General features: G+C 42.7%; 1 protein-coding gene across 1 annotated transcript; it reads right to left on the bottom strand.

Annotated features, from left to right (window-relative positions):
• Window positions 1-219: 219 nt before the first annotated feature.
• Window positions 220-23,776, bottom strand: LOC110554053 (hepatitis A virus cellular receptor 1 homolog). The gene is made up of 10 exons (XM_021646415.2): window positions 23,641-23,776; window positions 23,411-23,537; window positions 16,587-16,644; window positions 12,274-12,606; window positions 8,766-8,981; window positions 6,072-6,137; window positions 4,639-4,688; window positions 2,221-2,335; window positions 1,283-1,319; window positions 220-880 (listed from the first exon to the last, which is right to left on the bottom strand). The coding sequence occupies exons 3-10, from the start codon at window positions 16,633-16,635 to the stop codon at window positions 766-768; spliced, it is 981 nt and encodes a 326-aa protein (XP_021502090.1). The 5' UTR covers window positions 16,636-16,644; window positions 23,411-23,537; window positions 23,641-23,776; the 3' UTR covers window positions 220-765.
• Between the last annotated feature and the right edge of the window lie 1,296 nt (window positions 23,777-25,072).

Genomic DNA, 25,072 nt, shown 5'->3' with positions numbered 1-25,072 from the left:
CAGGCACCAAAAGCTCAGCCCTGCAGCTACCAGGCAGGGATGAGAGATGCAGCAAGGAGAGTGTGGGAGTGGGTGGCGCCATCTAGTGGCCTCACCACTCTAGGACTCAGGCTGATCTTGACTAACCTCTCTAGAAAAGCTGCAAATCTGAGCTATCATTGCTAAAGCCCTGGTTTGATGTACAGTTGCTGCAAATTTAAGAGAAAGAAAACACTGAAGATCAAACACAATCATCTTTCTTTATTTGTTTATTTGTTTGTTTTTAAAGACAGGATTTCTCTGTCGCCTTGGCTGTCCTGAACTCACTCTGTAGACCAGGCTGGTCTCAAACTCACAGAGTGCTGGGATTACAGGCGTGCATCACTGTACCGGGCAAACACAATCATTTTTAGAACACACGAGGAAAGCCACATTTGGCAAACTCAGAAGGCAACTTTCCACAATCAGAATTTACAAAAGCCAGCCAGCCAGCAAGCAGGCAAACAAGAACAGTTAGACACATACTCGTTTCCCAGAACTCTGTAGAACAGCACTGGCAATGTGGACCAAGATCCAGCACCCCAGGGGGCTGAGGCAGTGTTGACTTAGGATGATGTGAGCCTTGAGTTTTTTGAGTACACACAGCTCAGCGTCACCCTCTCCACTCTAGCTGACAGAACTGACACAGCAAATTGTACTGGAGCTGTAACAGATGTTTGACGCTGTGCGATGCTGTTACAGTCTCTGCGGTCTAAGGCAGAAGGCCCCTCAGAAGGCCGCTGGGGCTCATTCCACAAGGTATCGACTGTCTTCAATAATGTAGATCCTGGCTTCACCTCTGGCTTGCATGACCACTGTGCTCTGCAAAGCTCCAATCTTAGCGGCAGGGAAGGCAACCAAACTGCAGAGAGGGTGAAGAGGGAGGGTTTAAAGAAAGAAATGGTCACCTGTCAGGTCTGAGCAGAGCTTTCAGTTATGATGTGTACTCAGGACTCCTCAGGGAGCCCCGTGCACAGAAACTGCAACAGTGACCAGCACCACACAGGGCCTTGGTATTAAGCTGTAGAAGCATTTGTTTAGTAGGCATTAGAATAACTAAAGAAAAAAATAATTTAAAAAAAAGAAGCTCATGTTGGAACCCTTCAAATTGTTTGCATAATAGAACACAGAAATGAGAGATATATACAGAGACAGATGCTGTGTTCTTCCAACTAAAAGGACTATTTTCTTCCCATTTTCAGAAGCAGTTAGGGCAATTCTCAAGATTGTTCAAAAAGAATCAGTATAATCCATGACGGCTTACCTTAGAGACCTCGACTTCTTTTTCATAAGCACGTGCCCTACATTGGGGTGAGAGGCCGTGAGAGAAGTTGAAAGGAAAATCGAGCATGTCATCAGAAACACTCATGATATTTTCTTCTAATCAAGGATATTGTTTCTGCTTCTAATTGAGCCACCCCCTGGTAGCCTTCTTGAACTGCACAAGAAGATCGTCTTATTCACTGTTTGGTATTTTCACCCACCTAGCCTAATTTGCTAGAATGACACTGGTAAATCACTGATCATAAAAGGAACAACAAAGAAGCCTAGATTTTTCTAACAGGCTGCAAGAGAACAAGTCCGTGAGGGGAGAATAAACAGTTTTGGACTAAGGAAAGACACACACTTGTGGAATTTTACTCAAGTTCTAAATAAGTCTCCCTTTTAGACAGCATCTGGTCTGTGGCCCAAGCTAATGACAGACTTGTAATGTTGGCATAACAGGCACTTGCCACTAGAGCCAGCTTAAATAATCATTTCAGATAAACAAATTGTAAATAATTAGAGGAGGCATCATGAAGTTTGACAGGAATATTCTTGATTTTTTTTTTTCTCTGAGACAGGGTTTTTTGTGTAGCTTCCGCTGCCATAGAACTCACTCTGTAGACCAGGCTTGCTTTGAACTCAAAAAGATCCACCAGCTTCTGCCTCCAGAGCTTGCTTTACAGAATAGGGTCTTTGGAGACAGAGTAGCAATGGTTTAAGATCAGGGAGCTCTCACCAAGTACCAGAAGTCACCTGCAGTGCTTTGTAGGTCCTAACACAACCCTTGGGGAGTAGAGGACTTACCATGTGTGTCTTGGATCTGAAGATATAGAACTCATGAGAATTCAAAACCCCTGTGGCATGTGCACTTGCTTAAAGATAGAGGGACTGCAACCCTGATTCTCCTTCCCTGAAGACAGTCGTGAAATCACTTACTGGTGATAGCCACGGTGCTCAGAAGCAGCAGCAGCAGCACCAGAGCAGCAATGGAGATGCCAACATAGAAGCACTTAGTCATGTTCCTCTTTGACTTTGGCATAGGGATCGCTTCCTGAGGAAACAATAAGTAGGGTAACAGTGATAATGAAACAGCAGTAAACAAAAGAGGCACCAAGGGAGAGGAACAGAAAACATATTCTAGGCCTTAAACTTAGACCTTCAGCATACTGGCCTGTGGATGGGCTGGAACATGCAATTAAGACCCAAGGTTGTGAGCTGGTACTGGGCAGCGGAACTCAGAAACACGTGAATTCAAGGTGTCTTTGATGATGATGGAAAGGTCTTCCATGTTGCTCGAGGAGATCACATGTGTACACCTCAGTCAAAATTCTAACCACATGCTTAATGTTTATACATCCTGTTTGCAATGATGTCTACTTTCCTAGTCAGTAGGATATTCCCTAAATGCAGCATTTCATGAAATTAAAAGAGAAAAAATATAGCTCATCTCTAAGTTAATTTGCTCTCGGTGTCCTCAGCTCCTGGATCTGGTCTTTCATCACAGACCCTGCTTATCTTGTGACTGCAATTCAAGACTCCACATCTTTATAAAAATCCAGTGCCAAGTGGTCAGCACTGAAAATGATGTTGATTCCCCTGCCTCCACCTCCTGAGTGCTTGGATCACAGGGCTGTCCACCATGCCCACGTGAACCTCTACTTCATAACATTTTCCTGATTATGAATGGCCGCAATGCCTATCCTTTCTCATTCATCTTCCCGAATTTTGTTCAGTCTTTGCATGAGCTAGAATTCATGAAGTTTATGTACTGATTCAAGGCATGGGGTGCACACCTTAATCTCAGAGCCTGTGGAGGGTTGGGAGTTCAAGACCCTTTCCAGTTACATAGCAATTTCAAGGCCAACTTGAGCTACATGAGATTCTGTCTCAAACAAGCAAACCAACAAACACCTTGAAAACAAAGCTGTGTGCTGCTCTGAATTGTTTTCGATGAATCTACAGAGAGCCTGACAACGTCAAAGGTCAGACTCTGCTACTAATTTTGAACTTAACTATTTTTTTCCTCCTTGCTATGAACCATGACTGTCACAGGTGACTGAGGGCAAGAACAATCTCAGTAGGCACTGCTGGTTGGTTTTATACCTAACCATAAGTCTGGTCTCTTAGCAACATTAATAATAAACTAGTATATAGAGATTTTTTTCCCCATATCTGCCAGACCACTGGCTGCTAATGTCAAATAAGTCATCATCTTTCTTAGTATCAGACTGGGCAAGGTAACACAGGCCTGTAACCCCAGTCCTCAGTTGGCTGAGGCAGGAAGATTGGGAGTTCTAGGACAGCCTGAGCTACAAAATGAAATGATATCTCCAAGGAAGGGGCAGTTATGGTGGGACCCACACCTATAATTTCAGTACTTGGGAGTTGGAGGCAGCAGGATCAGGAGTTCAGGGTTATCCTGAGCTATCCAGTAAGTTCAAGGTCAGTTGGACTACATGAGACCCTGTCTCAAAAAACGAACAAAAGAAAGTTACTATCAGTGTTTGCATATTATGTTTTGACTGTCAATAGCTAAGGCATAAGGCCATTTGTCCATATGTAGATATCTCCACCTTGCCTTGAATTTGCTGTTGTTGGGTTTTGGGCAGTTCAAACCCAAGGCCTTGTACATGCCAGCAAAGACTCTGCTGTTTTCAATGGTCAAATAATCCTCACCACTTCATATCTGACTTTTTTCTTGCCTTAACACCCATTTCTCCTATGTTACTTACATGTACTAAAACAAACCTTGTTTCTTCCTGGAGCCAAGAGGAAAAAAAACTCAATTGATAAATGTATCTCCTCTACTTGTAGAGATAGAACTCTGGCAAGAATCTTGCAAGTGGAGTGCTGTAAGTTTTTCTCAAGTTTGGTATACAAAAAGTCTACAGAAAATCATGCAAAATTAAGAATATCTAAGACCTTAATGCCTTATAGGTAGGTTTGTTTGTGGAAAAAAATCACCAGTGGGTACAGAGAGTGGTCAGAGGGTAGGAAAACAATAGTAGGGCTTCCTTGATTTCAAACATCCATAGTAAGTGTCAAATTCTTCATTTTAATTTCTTTATTTTATATGATTATAAATTTATTTGTGTACCGTTTTTGAGACCGGGTCTCACCTTGTAGCCCAAGTTACCTAGTGGTCTAGGTTGGCCTCCAACTTTTTATTTTGTATGAACTTCCTGAGTTCTAAGAACAAGGAATATACCACTCTATCTGACTCTTTTTCTTTTCTTCTTTTTTGATGCAAATGTCTGTGAACTATTTTTAAAGATACAATCCTTAAATAAAAAGCGCTTCAGGGAAGATTTATAAGGGAACATGGTTAATAAGTTTGGGAGGAATAATACTTACAGTGCTATAATTCCAAGAGTCATCTGTGGATGTCACAGTGTTATTCCAATCTGCTCAACAAAAAGAAAAAATTAATAACAAATACAAGAATTTAGATCTTTAATACATCTGTAAATAATATCCACAAAGTCGGTGTGTCTTTTACCCTGTGAAGGTTAGGACTTAATTTGGCAGGAGTGTCACTGAGCAGCAAGTTTGGAACATTTAGTTATTCAGATTATTTTTTAAAATGTCTATTTTGTAACAAGAAATATATTGTTTTCATCATTTCTATGTGTCTATGAATGAAACACAGAATCCTCTTCCCACTGAGTATCTGGCATATAGAAGGACATAACATCCTGACAAAGATCCCCTCATCTGCATTTACAGGTGAAGAAGCAAACATCAGGTAAGGGTTCCTCTGTGTAACCCTTGGCTGTCACACTTTGTACACCAGGCTGGTCTCAAACTCAGAGATCTGCCTGCCTCTGCCTCCCAGAGTGCTGGGATTACAGGCGTGCACCACTGCACCCTGTGGTTATGTTTCTAATTTTAGCAAATGACAAACATCTCTGTGGGCAACACACACACACACACACACACACACACAGTGTCCACACATGGAAGTCCCTAACAACTGCACGAACACAGATGGACAACCTTGACCCTCCTCAGTTCCCACCTTACTGTGTTTACATTTTACTCAGTGTGAGAGCCCTTTCAAGGAGCCAGAGGTAGTGACTAGGTTTAGGCAGCATCTCAAACCATGTCAGCGGATGCAATAAACAAGTCACGCTTGTTCAAGTTCATATGAGGTCGAGCCTTGCCCTTCGCTCTCATTCCTAAATGTAAACAAATATCCCTCAGAAAGGTACGCGACAACATTGTTATGAAGGAAGATTATTTAAATATAGAAAATATATTAAATATAGATGTAGTGACTGTGAATGACATCTTGGAGCATTATTTCAAAACAAACAGCTGTATTGGGGGAGGGAAGAAGGGGCACTTCTGGGAAAGCTCCAGAGATTCAGTTTGAGAGCCACCAACATATGTAATGTACAGAAGCCCACTGAGCTCCTCGTGGAGAAGCCCATTTGCATGCCCCAGTGTGTCCTACTGCTTTGCTAAACATCTCTCTTCTTAATGACCACTGTGCTTAGGATCTGTGCTAAATATCTATTGATAAACCTCCCACTCTCCATCACATTGGCTCTCCCTGACATTCTTTTCATCAAAGAATCCCCACTGTCTAGTTAGGCCTGAATGGAGGGTCCCATGAAGAAGGGATCCTTTCAGGCTGCTGTGAGGAGTAGCATGGAACTCGGCCTCTGCCCTTGCCACCGCTTTCAGTGTCAGATCTCTCTTGTGGCAGAGAGTGTGGGCTCTTCAACACCAGCTTTACCAAGATCTAGACCATCCAAGAGGTTCAGGAAGGTAAACATACTTACCTGTAGGGATATAGGATGGGGTTTCTGTCACCTCAGCTGTTGTCTCATATGGAGTAAATGTGGTTTCTGGAATGACAACAATGAAAGAACTGTTTCAGCTGAGAAGGAGGTTGGCCTTGACCAAGGGAAATAGAAACACTTAACCCAAAACCTACCGTCTCCATTCCACAGTACCTCCCCCAACCTTCCTAAGCAGGAATGTCTCCCTCCTTTCCACTTCTGCATCTGCTGGCTTCTCTTAGAAACGTATCCAAGATGGCCACTGTCTGTAATTGTTTCACTACCCTAAGCAAGTATGACAACTTTATCCTATTCAGATGTATTTCATGCTTTCTATTCTAGACTGAACTTCTCTGGAACATATAGTGTTAATATTCTCCATATTAACATATGGAGAATAGGACACTCAGTTAAGATTATGATGCATAAAGCCAAGGGGCATTCCACTTTCTAGAAAAGGTGCCTGGGAGTTTCTCACTACCCTCTTCACTGCAAGCCTTATTCAAGGTCAAGATTATTCACGCTTCTTTCTAGTGATATGGGCTCTCTGAACATTGTGATAGATGTACAATTTCACCTCTGAGTTCTTGTCAAGGTAGCAGTATCATTCTAATGAAGACTCCTATCCTGCAGCCTGCCTTGCCTTGTGGAATTCTCCTTTCTTCCTTGCTCTCTCTCTCTATTTTTAACTTGTTTACTTCCCGGTTGGTTGATTGAGTAAGTGACTGATTGAGACATGCTCTCCTCTCCCCTACTGATTCCTTTACTAAGAATGATTTCCTGTTATCTGACTTATCTTCCACTTCTCACCAAAGGCTTCCACATGGAACTTTCTAGTGAAGCCTATGATTTCCTTTCTCCTCCTGGAGTCCCTACATTTTCCCCATGAATGAAGAGCTGAGAAACTTGACTCTCTCTGAGTCCTATATAAATGCTTCTCCTCTCATAACAACACAGGGTCTTAGAATAATTTGCTGGTGGCCAAACAGGAATTCCTCAACCTGAGTTTCCTCATGGCCCTTTCTGGATCCCCTGCCTCACTTCTACCTGATCCTTCCATCTGAACAACAGCCTCCTGCTCTGCACCTCTGTCCTGTTTTACCCTCACACTCAAACATGGAAGAGGATGTGACTGTCCTTCTGAATTAAAAATAGGACAACACAAATATTAGATACCCACAGGTCACACATTTAGTTCTTGGTGAAAGACGTAATGAGCTTAACTTGTTTCCCCTGCCTGGGTCACTTTTCTCCACAGTCCTTACAATCTCACATTCTATATTCCATGAATAGAATTTGGGACAGCTAAGAGGAGCACAAGAAGTGGGTGTGAAGATCTGCGTCCTTTTCTTAGAGTCACCAGAGTTTGGCCTTCTCTCTGGGTTGGACACTTCAAGCCTCAACTGTAATCTTCAGGAAACTAACAATAGAAAAATAAGATTACACTAATACCAACACCAAGAGGTCTTATGGACACAACTATACTTCTATTTTTAATGAAGTCAGTAACTTATCTATGTTCTCCAAACTCAGCCCATGAGCCCAACCTCCAAAGTACCAAAAACTATTGAAAAGCTCTGTCAATCCTGAGAGATCCTCACAGTTGTATAGTGTGTGCAGCTGCCTGGAACAAAGTGGATTTTCTCACAAATCCTGTGCTTTAAAATCACAGTTATAACCTAGAGCCTCTGCAAACTTAGTCTGTAGTCCAGTCCTTCAGGGTCCTGATGCTTGAAAGCACCTGAAGACCAATGAGAGGTGAGGGAAATCAACCTCTCATCAGAAAAAAAAAAAAAAAAAAAAAGGTTGTGTGCCTTCTGCTTTGAGAACCTCTCTAAACAGCTGTCTTTTCACTCCTAAATGTAGAAGGCATGAACCTGAACTTGCCTTCAGGATGACAAACTTTTCCTCACCTTTTTTTTTTTTTTTTTGAGACAGGGCTTCTTTGTGTAGCCTTGGCTGTCCTGGACTTGCTTTGTAGATCAAGCTGACCTCAAACTCACAGAGATCCACTTGCCTTTGCCTTCCTGAGTGCTGGAATTACAGACATGCTCCACCATGTCCTGTAACTTTTCCCCATCCTTAAGTCATCCTACTCACTTTCTGTCTTCATAACTTCCACCATGAACTTTCTGACTCTGTCAGTTCCTGTGACTATAAAATAGGAACAGGTCCCAGCTATATCAGACATAGCTTTCTGAAAATTAAACACTGCATCATATAGCTTATCGTATGCTGCCTGGTGCTCAGGAAACACTAAATGTTTGCTTCACTGAACTATGACCTCAGCTGGATGGCACAATCTGAGAAAGGATGTGAAGGGTCCAGAGTGTACCTACCCTGACCCTAGTTCTCAGTTGGTCCCTACTTTTTTTTTTTTTTCATCAGAAAGTTATGCCCAGCTGGGCCAGATTCCCATGGCCTCATCAGTTATTCTAGAGCAATGATCCACCTGTCTGGCTAGTAGTGAATCCCTGGGAATCTGATAAAGAGAGATGAGAGTACTCCATCATCAGCCTCTTACAGAGCAGAAAAGGAGTGGAGCTTAGGATTGGAAAATCAGAGATCCTGTCAAGCTGTTGTTTGGGACCAAGTTCAGAACTCTTCACTGGCATTACACTTCTGACTTGACACAGTCTCTGTGTGTCTGACCACCTCCTATAAGGACTCTCACCCTGTTACACATGGGTTTACCTGGTTCAGTTTGCGTGTGAGCTAGTGTTGGAGGAGTAGAGGTAGAGACTCTGATTGATGTTGGTACATGCGTGGGTCTTGTTGAAAAAGTCGGGGGTCTTGTAGTAGTTGGGGGTCTTGTAGTAGTTGGGGGTCTTGTTGAAATAGTCATGGGTCTTGTTGTAGTTGTGGGTCTTGTTGTAGTTGTGGGTCTTGTTGGATGACTTGTGAGAATTTCTGGATTTGAAAATCAAGATGAAACAAGGATCAGTGGAGCAAGAAGAGACAGAAGTTTCTGCTGTAGCACCCATGAGAGGCTGTCCCAGGCAGAGGCTCCTCTCCTGAACTTCTGTTCTTTGTCGCTGACCAGCTAGGATGTGGCAGTCCAGGACAGTGGAGACAGGCTCAGCCACAGGCTGTACTGAGACCATGAATGTTAACAGAGCCCATGTTCCCATGGAAACACGTTATGAATGACAAATGTCAGATCCTCAGTTTCCAGACACAGCACACTCATTTCAGTCCGTCCTGAGAGGACACACCATACAGCCCTGCATCTCAGCATGTACATCCCACACAAGGCCTAACACAAAGCAATCTGCACACTTGTGTAGAGAGTGGACACTGTCTTCTATGGTTCCTTTCGATCTAAGAGAAACAAGGCGAATGTTCTTTATCAAAAAGTGCTTGGTACCAGAAGTTTCAGAATAAAAATCTTTCTTAGTATTTGCACAAAGATAGTATCTTAAGGGTGGGGTACAAGTATGAACATAGGTTGATGTAGAATTCACATGCCTACAACTCGCATATATTGTTTAAAGATTACAAAGTGGAGAATCCTACACATGATAGTTTCATGGTACTGAATTTTCAGCAACCACATGGTGGCTCATAACCATTTATAATGAGGTCTGGTGCCCTCTTCCAGTGGGTAGAGACACATGCAGGCAGAGGGTTGTATAAATTATATATATATATATAATTAATATATATATTAATGATTCTTTTTTAATTATATATATATAATTAAAAAAAGAATCACTGTTGACAACACAGAAAAGAGTGAGTGTGGCTGTGCTGGAATAAATCTATTCACACCAGTGAGTGGGTCCGTTTATAACCTGTTCTGGCCCTAGGCTCTAGCTGGCTGATCCAATCTAATGCATTGGCAGAAGATTCAGCACAATACAAACCCTGCCTGGACAGTATACAGTTTTGAAGTGGAAAGAAAGGCAAGCATGCAAAAATCCAGTCAGAAGGTCACTATGAGAACAAAACCCAGGAAAGAAGCAACCGGCTCAAGGGCTTTCTCTGCTTGCTCTGACGAGGGTCCTGGGACAGCTGAGGAGGAACTCAGTGTTTTTAGACCATGAGAAAATACAAAGACAAAACAAATGCCAGCTCGCTGTGGGCTCACGGAGTGGCTTTGTAAGCACTGAGCTGTTAGCCAATTTCTAAGCTGTATAAAATTAAGCTGTATGAAATCAATAATTTTATGCTGTGATGTTATTCCCATCCACTTTCTGGTGCTGGGACTTTAACCCCAGGGATTTATGCAGAAATGTGTGCTAGACAAGCGCCTTCCCAAGGTACAGCCTCAGCCCCTATTTTGTTATTATTGCTTGTTTGGAGTTGTAGAGACGAGACAGAACCTAAATTTTCAGGCAAGCTTGACAAATTTCAATGCATTCCCTATGGCATTGTTTTTAGATCTATTTCTCTCTCTCTCCCTCCCTCCCTGTCTTCCTCTCCCTCCTTCTTCTTCTCCCTCCCTCTTTCTCTCTTCTCTCTCTCTTTGTGTGTGTGTGTGTGTAGTGTGTATGTACATAAATGTGGGTTTATTCTCAAAGAGCGAATACCCATGGAGGACAGAGTCATTAAGCTTTAGTCAGTAAGAAATATAATTTCACAACTGTGAAAAGGCACTCAGACATTTTTGTCTCTTCCCCCAGGGCTGCCTCCTCCATCATTCTTTGCGCACTTCTGTAACCAGCATTTTCTGGCTTCCCTATAGTCCCTTCCAGGCATAATTCTCCAAGTCAGCTGTTTGTTCTGTCAGAATGGACCTCACCATAACAAGGTGTGGTGGCAAATTCCTGTAATCCTAACACTGAGGAGGCTAAGGCATGGGCAAGAAATCCCTGGTCATTCTGATTTATAAAGAAAGGCCCAGGCTCAAAATAAATAAATAAATAGATAGATAAATAAATAAATAAATAAATAAATAAATAAGATCAGTCAATCAATAAACAGGGAGCCAGAAAAAAATGGTTCAATATGTAGAGGCATTTGACTGGCAAGCCTGAACATTTGACTTAAAACCCTAGAACTCATACAAAACTCATACCAACTCCATAAGCTTGCCCTCTGCAGGGGTGGGGGTGGCACATGCCTTTCATCCCAGCACTTGGGAGGCAGAGCCATGTGGTTCTCTGTGAGTTTGAGGCCAGCTGCATCTACATACCGAGTTCCAGAATAGCCAAGGCTACACAGAGAAACCCTATGTAGTTTGCCCTCTGAGAAATCCATCATGCTATTTTCACCACACACATTTTCTGAACATACACAGTAACAAAAACAGTTTAAAAATCAAATTAAACAGAAAAATAAATGAATAAATAAATGAATAATGAAGTCTAGAAGCTGAGAAACCACACAATAATGGTCTCAACTTAAAGACACATAGAGAGGTTAGTGCTGATTCCTATTGTCAGTGTAAGGCCTTAGTAAAAGCAGATTAGGAAGAACACAGGAAGCAAGGAAGTCCTCATGAATCCACTCTTTTAGTCAATGCAAGAAAACTAGGACATTTACAAGAAGGAAAAGGTAAAGCCCAGAGGTGGTGGCCCATCTTTAATCTCAGCTCTCAGGAGGCAGCCAGGCATATCTCTTGAGTTTGAGCTCAGCTAGCTTAGCCTACAGAACAAGATCCTGGAGAGTCAGGGCTACACAGAGAAATCCTGTTTCAAAAAATAAATAAATAAAGGAAGGAAAAAGGAAGAGGTCAGCTGACCATTGTTGAAGCCACCTCATCTGAGCAGCAGCACCTGAATTGCCTGCTTTTAGGTTAGAACTGTTACAATTTTAAAATGCTGAGAAGGGTATTTTAATGTCCTAAGATATAATGGTGGAAAAGAGGCAGTTTTTAAGGTCAAATATACTCAGCATCAAATACACAGTGTTTCAGGATCAAAGTGGGCACAGTTTCATGACCAAACATTTCTGTCCCAAGTGCAGTTAGGACATGGATGCTGTTCTCGAATTAAGGTTGATCCTAGGACCTCATCCAAGCAAATAAAGTTGTTTCTGTTACTCAAAGGAGAATATTTAAGGCTGGTTTTGGTGGTACTTGTCTGTATTCTCAGGACATGACATGCATGAGATTATGTCTTTTAAGAAAAATCAAAAGCAAGCGTTTAATCACAAACATGTTCATAAGGACCTTCTGTCTCCTTGTTACAGGAAAAGAGAAATTTTTAGCAAACACTGGACTCCAATCACTTGCAAGAAATAAACAAAGAAAGCTTACCTGGCATAACTTCTAACGAAATGGTCTCATAACTGAAAGATCCAGGAATCTCCACTATACAGCAATAGGGACCACTGTCACTCTGAACAGGGTTTTCTATAGTCAAGGACACATTTCCTTCCAACATGTTCCCCTTTAGCTGGTATCGGTTGCTGCTCTGATAGGTGACGCGGTGTCCATTGGTCCAGATAAGTGTTCTTGCACAATAAAAATATTGACATTCCCCTCTGCCCCAACATGTGGTTGTGACTCCATGAACTGTTGAGTAAGTACATGGAAGTGTGGCAGGGTGGCCCACAATCCCCTTCACTACTTCGTAAGTTTCCACAGCGCCTGTGATTTTTTAAAAGGGAGAGGGGGAAAAAAATGAAGAATTAGTATGTAATATTACCCTAAAACTTTCTTAGGGAGGCAAGCGCTATGCAGCTCCGCCCTTCCTTATCATTGGTGTGTGTGTATGTGTGTGTGTCTGTGTTCCTGTGTGTCTCCGTGTGGTATATGTAGGTGCACTGGGGAGGTAGCGGCTTGCAACTTAATTTTCTTTGCTACTAGTTTGTTTCTTGAACAAGGGTCTCACTTTGTAGCCTCGGCTGCCTGCAACTTCCAGCATAAGGCAGGCTGACTCAAACTCCCACAGCTCTGCTGCCTCTACCTCCCAAATCCTGTGGCTAAAGGTCCACTTGAAGACTGGGCATGGTGGTGCACACCTGTAATCCCAGCACTTGGGAGGCGGAGGCAGGCGGATCTTTTTGAATTTCAGGCCGGCTTGGTCTACAATGTGAGTCCAGATCATTCAGGGCTATTACCCAGAGAAACCATGTCTGAAAAACTAAACACTTTCTCTTAGCATATTCTTCCTCAGTGTGATTACTTAGGGGATACATTTGTCAATAAAACCACTTATTTTGTGGTATGATAGTCACACTGCTTCTTTTCTTCTTTTTCTTCTTCAGGGTGTGGGTTTCTTTTGGACACACAATCTCAATCCTCATACCTCTGAGTCCTGAGTGCTGGGAAATAAGCATGGACCCCTGTTTCATTTTCAAACTTTTCAAACTTCTTATTTCAGAAGCTGGGAATGTGGATAACATTCATATACCCAGAACTTCCTTGTATTCCCAGAACTTGGGAAGTAGAAGCAGGAAGATAAGGAATCCAGGGCTAGCTCAGCTAACTAATGAGTTCAGGACAGGCCTAAGCTCTGAAGATCCTGTCTCAAACCATCTTGTGTTCCACAGTGCTACAGACAATGAAAGTACTGACTCTTCTCATCTCTCCTAATCGAAGAGCACATGTACTCACTTATAAGTGGATAAGCATGGTATAATCCACACACCCAAAGAAGCCTAGGAGGGCCCAAGTGATGAGGCTTGAATCTCACTCAAAAGGAGAAATAAAATAGACATCTGAAGGAGAGAGCTGGAGGGATCTGCTTGAGAGGCAGTGTGGGGAACAGGTATGGGAAGAGTGGGGATGAAGACTGGGAGAGAACAGAAGTTTGTCAATGGTGGGCATTTCTAGGACAGGGTAAGCTCTTAGGAGTCTATGGGGGTGACCCTAGCTGAGACTTCTAGCAGTGAAGATTAAGGAGCTGAAGTGGCCACCTCCTGTAGCCAGCTGGGACTTCCAGTAATGAGATGGGGGCAGCAACCTACCCATAAAACCTTCGACCCAAAATTGTCTTGCCAACAAGAAGTGTAGGAATAAAAATGGAACAGAGATTGAGGGAATGGCCAATCAATGACTGGCCCAACTTGAGACCCACCCCATGAGAGAGAGCCAGCCCCTGTTACTCTTAATGAGGCTCTGCTATGCTTGTAGACAGGAGCCTAGCATAACTGTCTCCCAAGAGGTTTCATCCAGCAGCTGATGGAAACAGATTCAGTGACCCACAGCCAAAGAATAGGCAGAGCTCAGGGAGTTTTCTGGAAGAGTGGGAAGAAGAATTGAGGGAGGAGGAGTTGGAGGACACCGCAAGAAGACCTACAGAGTAAACTAACCTAGGCCCATAGGGACCCACAGAGATGGAACCACCAACCAAAGAGCATGCATGGGCTGGATCTAGACCCCCTGCATAAATGTAGTAGATGTGAAAGATGTATAGCTTGGCCATCATGTGATCCCTAACAAGGGGAGTAGGGGCTATCTCTGACTCTGGTGACTCCCTTTGACTCCCTTTCACCCTAGCTGGACTGCCTTATCAGGCCTTAGTGGTAGAGTATGCATTTAATCCTGCTGCTACTTAAATGCCTGGGGGGGGGGTTAGCACCCCTTGGGGTCTCCCTTTCTCTGAGAAGAAGGAGTGGAGAAAATGGGAGGAGAGGAGGGGAGGGGAGGGTGGGACTGGGAAAAGATGAGGGAGGAGGCTGGGATCAGGCTGTAAATGGTTAAATAAATAAATACATAAATAGTAGAGCTAAAGCATTGTTTATAGCGTTGTTGGCTTCAAGGCAGAACTTTAGCAACTTCAAAGTGGTGTTTCACAAAGGGTTTTAAGGGATAAGGCTTAGTCTGGACTTTTTGATTAGCCTTTTACAAAAACTAAAATGAAACAAACAAATAAATCCAGTAAACAACAGTCTGTTCTTATAAGTTGGTGACATTCCAGAAATGAACGCAGATCCACTTGTAAAGACAACACAGAGAATATGCAATCAATAGCTTGATGCAATTTTTAAAACTTAAGTAATTAAATATAATTCTTATGGAAATGATGAAATAAATACCTAATACCAATACCTTCCACAGTGGCCCTAATTTTGAGGCTATAAGGATACTGTGCTTGGCTAGCCTATGCTAGCCCCTGTGTTGGATTCCCCAGAGCAGGAAACAAAAATTAAGCAACAAAGAACAAAAGAGTGAACTGTGAGATTCACTAATCACTTACACGCAGGCCTAGGCTGTGGGTATAGCACACAATCTGAGGAAGCATGTTCCTTGTTGTATTAAATAAGTATATTCCCTACTGGGACACTCATAAGTGATTTTGCCAAATACCTTTCTTAGGATCACAAATAAAGTACATGCTATTTTAATTAAGCCATAGAAATATATTTTATTTCTCACCAATGATCTGAACTCCTGGGAGGTGTAGGCAGGAGGATCAAAAAGTTTGAGGTGATTCTCAGCTAGCTACAGAGTCTGAGACCAGTATCCAATAACTTAGACTCTGTCTCAAAGACAACTATGCTGTGTCTTCTTTTGTCTTTTTAATGGAATATTTTTAATTAGAGTGTTTTAAGGTACATAATTTAAAGTTGTTTAAATAAAGAAAAAGGCACAAAACAGTGTAATGCCAAAAAAAAGAAAAGCCAGGTATGGTGGTGCATACCTTTTATCCTAGCACTCGGGGAGGCAGAGGCAGACAAATATCTGTGAGTTGGAGGCCAAGCTAGTCTACAATGCAAGTTCAGGACAGCTAAGGCCCCACAGAGAAACCCTGCTCTGACAAACCAAAAGAAGAGTAATGAAGTGTTGGAGGCACCCTGCTGGTTGGGGTTGCAGTTCTTGCCTGGACCAGATAGTCATTAGGAGCTCAGGGGCTCTAAAGATAGAACTCCCTCTCCTCAGCAGGGTCCCCTGGCGTGACTCCATCTGGAGAGTGTCTTTAGACACAGACTTCCCTAACCATACTAGATGTGAGGCCTTTGACACAGCTCCCGGCTAGCTCTCCCCTCCCTGCACCTATGTTAATTAGGTACTGACAATCTGTTCCTAAGATAGGAGGGTTCTGTATAATGCAAATCAAGCATCCCTGAAATGCCTATTCCAACCAATTATGTACACCTATTCTTGGAGCCCGCCCCCCCTCCCCCCTCCACTTCCCTAGGAGTATTTAACCTTTTTTCTTTGGAATTAAAGTTGAAGCAGCTACCTGCTGGTTCCAGCATGTGTGATCCCTGTACCATTCTCATCAGCCATTCCAGACACTCTTCTCATCTTCTGCTCCTCCTGACTTTGTGAAGCAGCCCCCAGGCAGGAGGAGAACCAATAATGAAGGCTGACTTTGACCAGCCACCATGGATGAAAAACACTGTTTCTGACTTTTTATTAACCTTTGACTATCACATGCATGCACTTACAACCACCATTACTTTTCTATCACATGCAGGCATGTGTTTTACCCCCTTGCTCCACGTATTCCTGTGGATCACGTTTATTTAGCTGTTTTGAAATTCATACAGGTCACACAAGTTCTTTGGAGCTACAATTTGTCCTGGTTCTCTTCTCACTACATAGCCCATAATCAAAAAAGTTCAAGGATTGTCATCTCTTCTCCCTCCTCAGCATCCCCAGCTCATCTGCTCCCTTACCTGGAAGAAGGAGTATGAGGCTTAAGAGGAAGACTTGAGGATGCATCATGCTATTGACCTGATGGACAAGGACAAGACACTTGGGTTAGCTGTGACACTCGGGATTGTATGTCTGAGCAGATTCTCCATTCTGACTGTATGAATCACATAGGTCTCTGTTCTAGAACACCCTGTCCTCCCAAACACACTCTTTTTTCCAGATCTTCCTCACATATAGCCATCTATATCACTTCTGGTTAAAACAACTATGGCAGCAGAGAAAACTGAAGGCAGAGTGTGCTCCCTTGATAGAACTCTAAGCCAAGACCAAACTCCTGATGGCAAAGATGCACTTGCCCCCTGGTGGACACAAAGCTGTTTCTGCTCAGTGCACCAGTGGATGGTCCCTAAATCTCAATCAAGTTTATCAGTAGCAAGATGGACTGAGTGAGACTGTAAAGCATCTCTCATGGTGCAACACACAGTGACTGAAACCACATCTTCCTGAGGGATGTCTAGAGATACCTAGAAAAGCACTGGGTACAGATCCAAACCTTCCATTCACAGAGACCCTCCATGCCTAGATATCCTCCTAGGTAAAATAGCACTAATGTTTGCTCAGCTTTCCAGAGAATCTGCTGTGAAGGAGACACTGGGCTATTTACTCACAGCAGCAAATCCTCATGGAAACCTTAGGGCAGCTACTTTTAAGCCCATTTATGGAGGATGTTACATGTCTTCAGATTCCAACTTCTAGATTTCAGCTTTTGCTTCTTAATTGCTCAACCATAAAACCATGAGTAATCCTGACTAGTACTTCATTAACTCCATTTCTGGTTTGAAGATTCTCTGACTTTCTCTCAGAGAGGAAATGTAACCTGTTGCCAGTCTTAAAAAGACAGTAATAGCTTTCTTGAAGCCTCCATGAGTTTAGTATTCATTCCTGGAGCCACACACTATTTCACTAACAGCCTCTGCACTTAGAAGAGATCAGAAAACTAATGCTGCAAACTGATGGCCAAACACTGGGAATTTTAATGGACATTGGACAACTGTAGAACATAAAAAACCCACATGAGACACAACTATTTTACTTTTTTTTTTACAAATAGTTGGCAGAACATGACACCAACCATCCTGTCCCTTTAGAGTTCTATTGAGGAAGGTTCATGTACATGGGTATTCTCTGTCTCACCCAGTTGGCTTTTTGGCACAGCTCACTGTCACTGAGCCATCCCACAGAGTACAGAGTATCCTATGGCCCATTTACTCATAAGATGAAAAGAACAGACACTGATGGTTAATAGTTTTCCATGGCCCCAAAGGCAACCTCCACATTCTGGAATCCAACTGAGCAATAGATGAGATCTACCATGGAGTAAAGCATGTTTCTGGTTGCTAGGAATTCTTTTATTCTTGTTTCCACATATCTGAAAGAAACATATGAATCCATCTCAGCTATTAGAGTTTGAGTTGTAGTTCCCTGTAGAATCCATGCCTGAGAGCATCAAGCACAGAGACTATGGAGGGATGGAAAGCTGTACTTCAGAAACCATAAATGGCATCAATTCTCTTCAGTCCTCCTCAGTAGCCATTTACTACCAACTACTGTATCTCAGCTAACACCCTCCTGACAATCAGGGACAAATTCTGAAATGTACTGTGACATTTTCACACAGCTAGCTTCCACTAATCATAAAGCTAAGAATTTTAGGACATCTCATCTATAAAAGAGATTTCTGACAGAGCTGTGGTAGTACAAACTTTTAATCCCAGCTCTATGGAGGCAAAGGCAAGCAGATCTCTGAGTCAATGCCAGTCTGGTCTACAGAGTGAGTTACAGGACAACCAAGGCTACACAAAGAAACCCGGCCTGTCTCAAAAATAAGAAGAGACAGAGACAGACAGAGAGATAGAAAAAAGAGAAAGAGAGAGAGAAAGAGAGAGAGAGAGAGAAAGAGAGAGAGAAATCTGTGTTCTGATGAGGCCCATACTTGGAAAATGCATTGATTTATGGCTTATTTTTATGGTATTATAAAATATTCCATAATCTCTTCCATAGTGGAATATGATATTCATTAAAGACAAACTAGCCTCCATCATATTACTGAACCTTGGTCACTCTAGTTTAGTTCAGAATCACTACTACTTGTTTCCTTTGGAATAAGAGTTGCATTTTCTTTTTTCTAATATTTGAAAGTTACATATTTAAAGTTCTAGGCAGTACATGAACCTGCCAGGGCACACGTGTGGTCTGAGGACAACTCTGTGGAGTAGGTTTTCTCCTTCTATAATACAGGCCCCAGGAGTTCAACTCAGGATTGGTGGCAAGCACCTTTATCTGTGAGCCACCTCATGGCTCAAGGGCTGGCTGCACTGGCACTGTCAACAGACAGGAGAGCAAACGCCAAAGTGGCCCTCACAGAATTAAAACAGGCCTTATTCATTTGGAAGTCAAAATGTCTTCATTCTAGTTTCACTACAGCCTAAGACCAGGCCAGATTCCAATGTCAATAAGGAGTTTTGAAAATAGTTTCCATTGCAGTTATCCCTAATAAACTGGGAATGGAGGTGTATGATTTAGCATAATAGGGGTTTAAAGTATCCAGATTTGTGCAAGCATCTTACATGGGAAAGTGAACAACCAACAGATAACTACACAACAATGAGACAAATGGCAAATGCATAACCAGACCATGTCATGTCCCAGTCACAACCCTGGCTCACAGCTCTCTCAAGGAGCAGGGAGCCCAGTTCCTCAACTGTGAAAGTAACTTTTGTTCTCCTAAGGTAATTGCTGTCTTGGAGGCTTACTGCTTCTGTCTGGAAACCAGGGCCTAGTAATGGAAGCGTCTAGCCTCCATGCAGTCTTACCTAGGCCTAGGAAAATGTTTTCAGCCTCTGAGACTTACTCTGAATAAGCTCACTCTTTCTTTTTCTTTCTGAACTCTGGCTGGCTGGTTCAACTCACCTCTTCTGGCTCAAACTCCTCTTCAAGATGAATGACTCAAACTGGCTTCTCTCTTGGCCGCAAATCAATTCTAGCAATCTCTTCTAATCTTCTGGTTCTTTCTCCGTCTTTGGATAATTTTGTCTTTATCTGTGTCTAGCCTGTTCTCTCTTCAACCTGCCTCTGTAAAACTCTCCAGATAAAACTGTCTCTGAATTCTAGGAACTGAACCGACACAGGCTTAACTTCCACTTGCTGCCTCTCAACTCACAGACTCAACTGAACTGACTGAACAGAACTATCTAGAACTCAGAGATCTGCATGCCTTTGTCTCTTGAGTGCTGGGATTGAGGGTGTGTACCACCACGCCCGGACACAAGCTTTTCTTTACCTGAAATTTGCTCTATACCAGGCTGACCTTGAACTCAGAGATCTGCTAGCCTCTGTCTCCTGGATTAAAAGTATCTGTATTCAAGCAGGATCACACAGACCTAGAAGTTCTTTGGATGTGATCTCTTGCCAGAGCAGCCATATTCTGAATTAAAATTCTTCTACACTTACCGAGAGTTTTTTTTTTTTTTTCCCAAAATTGCAGTTGTCCTGTCCTTGCCTGGGGCTCAGATTTGCTGTCCTGACCACCTGTTCCACAGCCCTGTGGGCTTTCTTTCCTATTCGTCTCCTCAGGTCTTTGTCCGGGTGTTGTTCTGCCTTGGCTCTTCTCACCGTTTCTCCTTCCTTACTGACTCCTGCTTAAATGCCTGAGACATTCTCCCTGGATCACCTGTCCAACCCCTCCCCCAGGTCTCCCTTCTTCATGGCTGTCATGTCTTTGTTTCCCAGAAAAACCACCAGCATGGGTGTGAAGAACTACTCTCTGCATCTCTTCCCTCCTGGTCAGTGGCACCTTGTTGAGTTGAACCTTCCTTGTTGTTTGTGTTTTTCTTTGTTTTAGTAGAGTTAACAGGAAGAACAAGCCTTTTAGGGCAGCTTCACAGGAGGCCAAGGCTGAACGATCAGGAGTTTATGCCTATATATGCTACCTGGGGGATCATGGCCTATTTGGAGGTCAGTGGCAGAGAGATCCTGATTTTCGTCTCTGGCAAACACACACATAAAAAGTAATTATGGTGGAGCATACCTGTAATCCCAGTGTTATGCCAGGTTCACGGGACCCTCAGAGACCACCAGGAGATGACTTGATGCAATTGCAAGAGAGCTTTATTACGAGAGCGATCGAACTCGGGACCCAAGTCTCACTGGCGCAGCAGTAGAGAAGTGGGACCTCGAGTTCTGAGTGAACAGAATTTTTAAAGGGAAAGTCTGTGAGCAGGGGGTTTCCATGGCAGCAAGCAGGGGGGCACAAGCCTTGGCGTTACAGAGTTGGGTGAAGTTTAGCAGGGCGGGGTGACCTTTTCTGAGGCACATAATCACAATGGCTAAGGCATATAATCACAATGGCTATTTTTCTAAACCACATCTGAAACATTGGGGAGAATTTTCCCACCCGATTCTCAACCGATTCCCATTGATTATTGCCAGGGAGTTTGTCTCTATTTTCTATGACACATTTATTCTGTTATATTTCCTGGAGGCTGTTGCTAGGAGAGTTAACTTTGTTTTCTGCCAGGTGTACATTCTGTGATATTTCCTGGTACCTGAATTCAGTTCCCAGTCAAGATCTTTATTTTAAAATGGAGTTCTACTCAGGCTATCTTAAGCTCTTCACCAGTACTCTAGGAGGCAGAGGCAGGTGGTTGCTCTCAGTTCAGTTCGAGGACAGTCTGGTCTACAAAGCGAGTCCAGGACAGCCAAGGCTACACAGAGAAACCCTGTCTCAATAATAATAATAATAACAACAACAACAACATGAACAACAAAGAGCCAGGTATGGTGGCGGTTCATGCCTTACTCCAAGAACCAGGAGGCAAACACATACAGATCTCTGTGAATTCCATGCCCATCTGTTCTGTAGAGCAAGTTCCAAGCCAGTCAAAGGTCACAGTGAGACCCTGTTGCAATCAACAAACAAACAGGCACATAAATAAGATTGGTGGAGAAAAGGAAGTTCATACAGACAGAGAAAGAGGTAGGGTAACAGGCCGTGATCAAAAAGGTTGGTCTTTTTTAAAAATTTTGTATACAAAGTCTCAAATAGCCTATGCTGGCCTCTAACTCATATGTTACATAGTTGGATTTGAACCCCTCCTAGTGCTTCTATTTCCCAAGTATTGTGATTGTCAACAAGCCGGGATTTCTCCATGATAAAATAAGCACTGTAGAAGCTGGGGCTATAACTCAGCTGGTAGATGGCTTACTTAGCAAGTAGGAAGCCTGAGTTTGGTATTCCTCATCAGATACTCTGGGCTTGGAAATGTCTGCTTGGAAACACAGCTTTTGGGAAAGGAATTATCTTAAGTTCAGGGTCATCCTCAGCAAAGCTTCAATTCTGAGGAAAGCCTGGAATATAAGAGGACCTGTCTCAAATAAATGACAGTTTGAACCAGTCATGGCAGCTTATGCATGTAATCCCAGAGCTCAATAGAGGATTGCAATGATGTCTAGGCTGTTGAGATTTCACAATTTTGTTATAAAAATCTAATGATATATTTGAAACAGGGCATCTCTATGTAGCCTTGGCTGTCTTGGACTCCATTTGTAGACCAGGCTGGCCTTGAACTCACAGTGATCCGCCTGCCTCTGCCTCTCCAAGTTCTGGGGATTACAGGTGTGCATCACCATGCCCAGAATGATGTGTTTCTTACACTGTCTGACTCATGGCTCATTTTTTATTACTTCACAGTTTACCTTCTCCCCCAGGGAGAAGCTGGGGGAGGGGTTTTTGGAGAGTGGAAAGCACAATCACCCCACAGCATCTAAAACTGAGGGAAGTACCAGGTCAGAAAGACAGATGGCTAAAGGGGCAAAGTTCCCCAAACATAAGAGGTTGCTTTCTGAGGAAGGAGTGTACCAACTCTCAGCCTAAATATATACATTTTAAAATCTTCTCAAGTTTTTTTTTTTTTTTTCTAAATATCTCCCCCAATGCTGGGAGAACTCAGTGACTTCTCAGTCATGGAAAAATGAAATCCAGGAGCTGAGGAGATAGAACAGTGGTTTAGAGCACTGGCTATTTTTTCAGAGGATCCAGGTTCAATTTCCAGAACCCACATGGCAGTTCACAACTGTTTGTAACTTCAGTTCCTAGGGAACAGGCACCCTCACAAACACAAACATGTAGACAAATGTCAATGTATATTAAATAAAAATAAATAAACCATTTAAAAAAAGAAGAAAAGAAAAATGAACACCGACCTCTAAAAGCTGCCCACCTCCCCAGAAAACCCTACTTCCAGCCTTGCCAAGTTCACAAACCTAACACAAAACCTCAAATCCCAGCAGCCAATGTGAGGCTCTCCAATAATAATAGTAATAGTAATAATAATAATAACAATTCCTTACAAATATTACTACACTGCAAACAACAAAAGACAATGAACAAGACGACAACATATCTATGCCTTCGCCTTCCTGGTCCCATTGTCATATTATACAAATTTGCATATTGCCTACCTATGTGGGCTTAACTACATAGGGCTTAACCTAAAAGTTCCAGAGTATTGTCTTCTTATCTCTCCTGTCAATTTTGCTTAAGAAGGCTTTAATAGCTTATCTATGAAAGCCTATTATTCCATTTAAATAAAGACCTACCGTCCAAGAATCCACCGAACTCTATGAAAATTTAAGTTGCCCTATTGTCTAGAGACTCATCATTGTCCCTATGTCCCACACAGAATCCCATATTATCCCATATGCAAATCCACACAGTACAGAAACTCCAAGGAGCACTATCCTCATTGCATCTCTCCAACATGAGCCTGCAGAAGACTGTACTTACCAGGTAGCACAGAGCCACAGCTTCCTGTTAGTCTTCTCTTCTGGTCCTCTTCTGCTGCTCAATTTTTCTAGAGCTGCTGGCAGATAAAAGTCTCTCCTGGAATCCCATCCTTATTGCCTGGTCACACCTTAAAGCAATTTGTTTGAAAGTTGAGTCTCTCTATTTCTACATTTTTTTTTGCCAGATAGTATCTGTTCACCAACTGAAAGAGACTGTAACAAAATACTTACTATTGTAAACAAAACAAACTGGAGTCTCCGCTTGCAGAAGTGTAGGGAGAGAGGCTGCCAGCTTTCAAAGCTGAGCTTCTCCATGCCCTGATGCCCTTTTCAGGCTTACTGACCCACTTATGGAGGCCTCCAGAGTTGGGCAGTTGTGGCAAGACAGCAGACTGCTCAGACATGGGTTTAGCCAATAGAAAGTCTGTATTAGCTGGCTGACAACTTCATTGGCTGCTTGGGATTCCAGCGTAGCCCGGAGTCTTTCTCGGGGTGAACTTTTAAGCACTTAAGCTTTTAAGCACAAAACTTGTGTTCTGGATTGACATACTTCAGTAAACAAGAACAGTTAGCCAGAAGCAGAACTACGGAAACTGTAAAGCAAGGTCAGCACAGTTTGAGACTTTCCCGGAACTATATTGACTTTGATGGGTTAGGCCTTTGTTTTAGTTTTGGCAGGTGCTATTGTCTACATAATGAGTTTTACAGCCTGATTAGCACTTCCATCACGGAGTCAGTTGTGCTAACCACCCTGGCCCTACTAGGGTCTGCTGTTCTGTTATATTCCCTGCTCGTCTTAGTGAAATGAGTCAAATAGTGGACTCACTCATTTTTAAAGAGATAGAGTTGGTCCTAAGGACTATTAATTTTACTAAATAAATTGATACATAATTGCCCAAGTAGCTTGAGATGTAGGAACCTGTATTAATCCAACCAGAATGAGAACTAAAGGCCCAGGCAGTGCTGTTAGCAGAGTAGGTAGCCAAGGAGGAAGAGAACAGAGACTGCCAAGGAAATGGAGACTGCTATCAATGATCTGATTCATGTTTTTGCCTCTTTTTCTTTATGAGTTTTTTTTAATTACTTCTGATCAAGATAGTTTTTTTTTTCCCCAAAGCCAGGCATCGTTTTCTTTATCTCATGAGAAGTAAGTCTAAGCCTCTCTAATTTTGTAGGATCATTTTTGCCAGGGAATCTAATGTTTGCTTTAGTACCTGAAGGTCCTGATAAACCTTTCAACTTAGTCTGGAAAGCATCAGAACAGGCACATTTAGTCTAACCATGGTTACACGCCCACAGAGCAGTCTCAGGGGCTGGGTAATGCTGTTATCCAGATGAATTAACCCATAAGGCAGAAGAGCAGGCATCAGAATAAGGACAAGTGCCTAGGTTAAAAGTTTGGGATATTAGACAAGTCCTGGTCCCAGGTAAGTCTTTGAACATTCATTTGGGCCGGCTCCAGTCACAGTGAGTTTTGTCACTCAAGGGGCTGACAATCTGGTAGTTCCCATCCCTATGTAGGATGAGGGCCAGGGGTCTAAGCATAACCAGCAATCCTAACTAAGTTTTGGCTGAGAATGTTTACTTCTATCCCCAGGGTGCCTTCCTGTGGCATAGATTCTGAATCCCCAGGTTTTTCCTATTTCCCAAAGACTAGAATATT

This window comes from Meriones unguiculatus, chromosome 11 (genome assembly GCF_030254825.1).
Source record: "Meriones unguiculatus strain TT.TT164.6M chromosome 11, Bangor_MerUng_6.1, whole genome shotgun sequence".
Classification (NCBI taxonomy): domain Eukaryota; kingdom Metazoa; phylum Chordata; class Mammalia; order Rodentia; family Muridae; genus Meriones; species Meriones unguiculatus.
The sequence above is the reverse complement of the archived record's forward strand: the minus strand, read 5'-3'. Positions and strand labels throughout refer to the sequence as shown.

Coding starts and splice junctions, on each gene's coding strand:
- LOC110554053 (XM_021646415.2), bottom strand. CDS start 16,635: ATGATGCATCCTCAAGTCTTCCTCTTAAGCCTCATACTCCTTCTTCCA. Junction 12,607..16,586: donor CCTCATACTCCTTCTTCCAG/GTAAGGGAGCAG, acceptor AAAAAATCACAG/GCGCTGTGGAAACTTACGAA. Junction 8,982..12,273: donor TTCGTTAGAAGTTATGCCAG/GTAAGCTTTCTT, acceptor TTTCAAATCCAG/AAATTCTCACAAGTCATCCA.